The sequence below is a fragment of the Heterodontus francisci genome, unplaced genomic scaffold (genome assembly GCF_036365525.1).
Source record: "Heterodontus francisci isolate sHetFra1 unplaced genomic scaffold, sHetFra1.hap1 HAP1_SCAFFOLD_58, whole genome shotgun sequence".
In the NCBI taxonomy this organism is placed as follows: Eukaryota; Metazoa; Chordata; class Chondrichthyes; order Heterodontiformes; family Heterodontidae; genus Heterodontus; species Heterodontus francisci.
The window spans coordinates 8,824,376-8,829,684 of NW_027142006.1; the positions used below are offsets into that span (position 1 = coordinate 8,824,376).

General features: G+C 45.6%; 2 protein-coding genes across 2 annotated transcripts; both read left to right on the forward strand.

Moving 5' to 3' along the window:
• Positions 1-453: 453 nt before the first annotated feature.
• On the forward strand, positions 454-822 carry LOC137365861 (histone H2B 1/2-like; the record flags this gene model as incomplete). The annotated part of the gene is made up of 1 exon (XM_068028103.1): positions 454-822. A coding segment is annotated over one exon (369 nt), but the record flags the coding sequence as incomplete, so codon positions are not given.
• Positions 823-1,683: 861 nt separating this feature from the next.
• LOC137365863 (histone H2A-like) lies at positions 1,684-2,073 on the forward strand. Its single transcript, XM_068028105.1, has one exon. The coding sequence runs from the start codon at positions 1,684-1,686 to the stop codon at positions 2,071-2,073; it is 390 nt and encodes a 129-aa protein (XP_067884206.1).
• The last annotated feature ends 3,236 nt before the right edge of the window (positions 2,074-5,309 follow it).

Genomic DNA, 5,309 nt, shown 5'->3' on the forward strand with positions numbered 1-5,309 from the left:
CCGAATTACACAACACGCTCAAACACAGGATCAGAGAAAAAATAAATGAAATTAATTGCACGCTCACATGCAATAGCAGAGACACAAGGACACAGAATCAGCCAATATGTGTCTTCCCAACAACAGCCAGGACATTTCCAGGGAGCTTTACATAAGAAGCGGCTCTTTCAACAGAAACTGGGGTTGGAGACAGTCTTTGGGAAATATACTTCCTGATTGCAGGAAGGGTGTTTGTGATTGGTTGCAAATGTTTAATCTGATTGGATGGCGAAAGAGACCAATTAGAGAATTACAATATGAAACCTTTGTGACATCACTGCCAGTCACCCAATCACAATCTTTATTTTCCCCCATCCCTCATTTGCATAGAGCTGTGGGATTGTCTATTTAATCCGCACTCGGAAGGGGTTTGGTTTATTTCTGTGTCTGAAATTGAATCTGAAGATGGTTGAAGAGAAGAAGAAAGCAGCTCCTAAGAAGGGCGCCAAGAAAACCTTAAATAAACCGTCAGCAAAGGGCGGCAAGAAGCGGAGAAAGTCGAGGAAGGAGAGTTACTCCATCTACATCTACAAAGTGATGAAGCAGGTTCACCCCGACACCGGCATCTCCTCCAAGGCCATGAGCATCATGAACTCGTTTGTGAACGATATTTTCGAGCGCATCGCGGGTGAGGCTTCCCGCCTGGCCCATTACAACAAGCGCAGCACCATCAGCTCCCGGGAGATCCAGACCGCCGTGCGCCTGCTGCTGCCCGGGGAGCTGGCCAAGCACGCCGTGTCGGAAGGGACAAAGGCGGTGACCAAGTACACCAGCTCCAAGTAAAACTGCACAATGGACTGAAAAACATCCCAAACACAACGGCTCTTTGAAGAGCCACCCACAATCTCTCTGAAAAAGCTGCATCCGAACATCTCTATTAAATCACTTTAAGATAATGTATAATATACTGTGTTTGTGTCTCCTGTCCCATGAACCCATAATGCGCTCATTCGCCTTTCCTTTTTTGCTTTAAGCTGTTATTTATTTTGCACAGCCCCTGAATGACCGCTTTAACAGCTGCTTTCAGCGGGAAGAGTCAGACCTCCGTTCCTTCACTCTATTCCTGAAATGTGAACTGATTCATCATTTTATTAACAGTAACTCTCCGCAGTGTAACAGCCCGGAATGGGATCATTAGAGAGCAGATTAAGGGCAGTTTGAGGATTCGATCCGGCTCCCTCTTTTCAGAGAAGGACACTGGGCTCTGATTGAAGATAAACTGAACGTTTCGCTTCAGGGAAATGCTGTGAACAGGGATTTAGTACCTCCCGGGACAGTTTGAAAGCGATTGTGGGAAGATCCACAATTTAAACAACATTTAAAACCCGCGTCTCTGATTGGTGACGAAAGGAGTTGAATGAAAGAAAATAAAGAGAAGGGATTTTAAATCTTTGACGAAGGATGACATTTATTTTAATCCGCTCCTTTCCGAAAATGAAATTGGCGGGCTTTTTGAAATTGACAAATTCTGTTTCTGAGGTTGTGGTGGGTAAATCCCGCCCTCTTCTGTTGTCAGTGACCTGATTGGTGATGAATATAGGCAAATAAGGTGAATTAAGTACCGACCAATGAGGAGAGTTTTCAGTCTGTAAGTACAGTAAATGCAGTGGAAAATATCCATTCTTCGTGAAAGAATTTGTGAAAATGTCTGGAAGAGGAAAGACCGGCGGCAAAGCTCGGGCCAAGGCCAAGTCTCGCTCCTCCCGGGCTGGACTGCAGTTCCCGGTGGGCCGTGTTCACAGGCTCCTGAGAAAGGGCAACTATGCTGAGCGTGTGGGTGCTGGAGCCCCGGTCTATCTGGCTGCTGTGCTCGAGTATCTGACCGCTGAAATCCTCGAACTCGCCGGTAACGCGGCCCGGGACAACAAGAAGACCCGCATCATCCCCAGGCACCTGCAGCTGGCCGTCCGCAACGACGAGGAGCTCAACATGCTGCTGGGAGGGGTGACCATCGCTCAGGGCGGGGTGCTGCCTAATATCCAGGCCGTGCTGTTGCCCAAGAAAACCGGCGCTCAGAGCTCCCAGAAAAAGTAAAGCGGCCAAAATATCATCGAATAAACCAAAGGCTCTTTTCAGAGCCACCGACAGTCTCTGTGAAAGGGCTGATTACTGTCTGATTCCAGAATGTCAGTAACAGGACCGAATCAGATTTATTTACAATGTTCAAGCAACTATTTCAGTGACTTCTCACTGTCCCCCGAAACCCTGTCCAATTTATTACTTCCACACCGAATTTGAGTTATTTGTCCCGTTACATTTTGCCGGCAGTTACAGATGAGTAACCAATAATATTACAGATTAAAGCTGTTCATAAAATATGGACATAACCATCCAAAATCTTGTTTTTTATTCCGCTTTTATCAGCACAATTTCCTGGCGCTATTTTACGAACAGCTTTAAAATGGTGCCAGGAATTTGCTGATAAAAGCGGAATATAAATGTTTTTTAATGGTCATACATGTATATATATATATATATATATATAAAACGATCAGCTTTGGATAGATTTTCCAGTAATCGCTTCTTTCCGATACTGAAATTGGCGGCTTTTTCGAATTCAAACTTTGTCAGGTCGACAATTTGAGCCAATGATTTGCTGCATTTTCCAATTCGAAGCTCTGCGATTGGTTAAGACATACGAATGGGAAGAGGGTGACCAATCAGAAGTGGGCTCGGGCTCAAACTGCGGGAATTCCAGGTCCCTGAATGATTGAGCTGAAACTGATCAGTTTCACAAACCCTCTCAGTTTCAGTGCAGGAAACACCGTCTCGGGAGAAATAACATCACAAGTGGGTCTGGTTCCAGTGACCGATTCAACGGCTGCTGCAAAACTCCCGGATTCTCTCATTGCATCGAAATCATTTTGAAATTCTATGAAAACAATGAGTGATTCTGGAGGAGTGATGTGGCTTTTCACTGAGGGCATGTGTCGACTGGGGAAATAACTAACTGGAGAGTCTCGGGCACTGTTTACACAGCACGTTTACAAAATCAAATCCACTGCACATCCTTGCTACAACTGAAATATCAAACTCGGGGATTCCAGTTTTGTATCCCGAACACAGCAGATTGATTGAACTGTTCTGAACAGCCTATCCCAGCTCCCATTTCCAGGTCACTGCTTTCTCTGTGAGGTGGTGGGTGGCTCTGAGAAGAGCCTTTGTTGTGCGTTTGCTGGAAAGGGTCAAGTTGTTCAACCGCCGAATCCGTAGAGAGTGCGGCCCTGCCGTTTCAGAGCGTACACCACATCCATGGCAGTGACCGTCTTGCGCTTGGCGTGCTCAGTGTAGGTGACCGCATCCCTGATCACATTCTCCAGGAAAACCTTCAACACCCCGCGAGTCTCCTCACAGATCAAACCCGAGATTCGCTTGACCCCGCCACGGCGAGCCAGGCGGCGGATTGCTGGTTTGGTGATGCCCTGGATATTATCACGAAGCACTTTGCGGTGCCGCTTTGCTCCGCCTTTGCCCAGTCCTTTGCCTCCTTTACCTCTGCCAGACATGATGATTCTTCACTCAGATCACTGCAGTACATGAGTAACAGAATCCTTCAGGATCCTTTGTATACAGACCCCCTGGACCTGGCTGAGAAAGGCAGAGTGAGAGCAGGGAGTGGAGGAGACAGAGTGAGGATTAAACAGAGAGCGAGAGGGAGGAGACACCCAGAGTGACAAGACAGAGAGAGAACGGCCCCTCATCTTTCAGATCCACCTCCAGTTTCCTCCGGGCTGCCAATTTCAAACCCTTTATTAACAGTAGAACCGAAACCCAGCTCTCCACACAAACCCTTCCAGACTCGGCATTCGTAGTCAAAGCCTTCCAGAAAGCCGGAGCTTTTCAATATGGTCCCGCTACAATTAACACTCAGTTATGTTCCCACCGAAACGCAATCCATTCGATACTAAGAAACCTCCTCAGTAACATCACCATTTCCACACACATCCGCTTCCAGCAGTTTACAAACACCTTATTACAGCTGTTTGGGGAATCTCCTGTGTTAAGATTGGAGTTGGAAAGCGGCCTTTACCCGGCAGTGTTATCGGCTCACAGTGAACCTGCCGACTGGTCGACTCAGTCATGGCCACAATTTCTATTATGAAGATTGCACCTTCACAGTCTACATCTAAATCTTCATGCAGTAAATGTGACAGTGCGTCAGCGATAGCATTCTCCTTTGAACTACGATATTCAATGTTACAGTCAAACAGTGAGAGAAGTACAGCCCACTGCAGCATCCTTGATACTGCCATTGTCAGTATTGTAGACTTTGGTCCCAGAATAGCTATTAGTGGTTTATGATCTGTTACTAGCGTAAAGTTACCACCCAACAAAATCTGGTGAAACGTTTTGTTTCCAAAGATGATTCCAAACACTTCCTTTCCTATCTGTGTGTAGTTCCAGTCACTCTTGGTCAGGGTACGTGACACAAATGCTCTGGGCTTCTCCTGACCATGATCCACAACATGACTGATTACTGCTCCAACTCCATATTTTGAAGCTAGCTTCAGTTCACCATTTGTGTGGTAATGAATGTGTAGTGTGTCACTGGTCAAGCTTCTCTTACATGCATCATAAGCATCTTGCTGTGCTTTAGACCATTTCCATTTCACATCTTTCTTCAACAACTCATGTAGTGGAGCTAACACCATTGCATGCTCAGGCAGAAATTGCAAGTAGTATTGGACCATGCGTAGAAAAGATCTAAGCTCAGACACATCTTTTTGTCTTCGGGGCTTTGACCATAGCCTCTATCTTCTCTTTCACTGGCTGTAGTACTTTTCATTGATTATCAGGCCAAGGTACACCACCTCAGATTGTACAAAGGCACACTTGTTCTTTTTCAACTGACACATTGTGATCATTGAGCCTTTTTAACACTTCATCCAACACTTGAAAATTCTCTTCATTTGTTACAGTCATGATCAACACATCATCCTGATTGCACAAGCAATGTAGCACTCCTTGTAAAATCTTACCCATTGTAACTTGGAAGAAGTTTGGAGAAGGCTTCACACCGTACGGCAGCTTTATGTAGGAGTATAACCCCATGTGTGTGTTTATCGTGAGATACTGCAGATTCAATTGATTCACATTGAGCTGTGCATAAGCATGGAATAAATCCAACTTTGTGAATAGCTTGGATCCTGCTAAATCCGCATACAAATCTCGAGATCAGTAGTGTATACTTCTCATAATCCACTGCCTGGTTCATTGTGACATTGTCATCCCCACATAGACTGATGGTTTTGTCTGACTTGGGCACAATG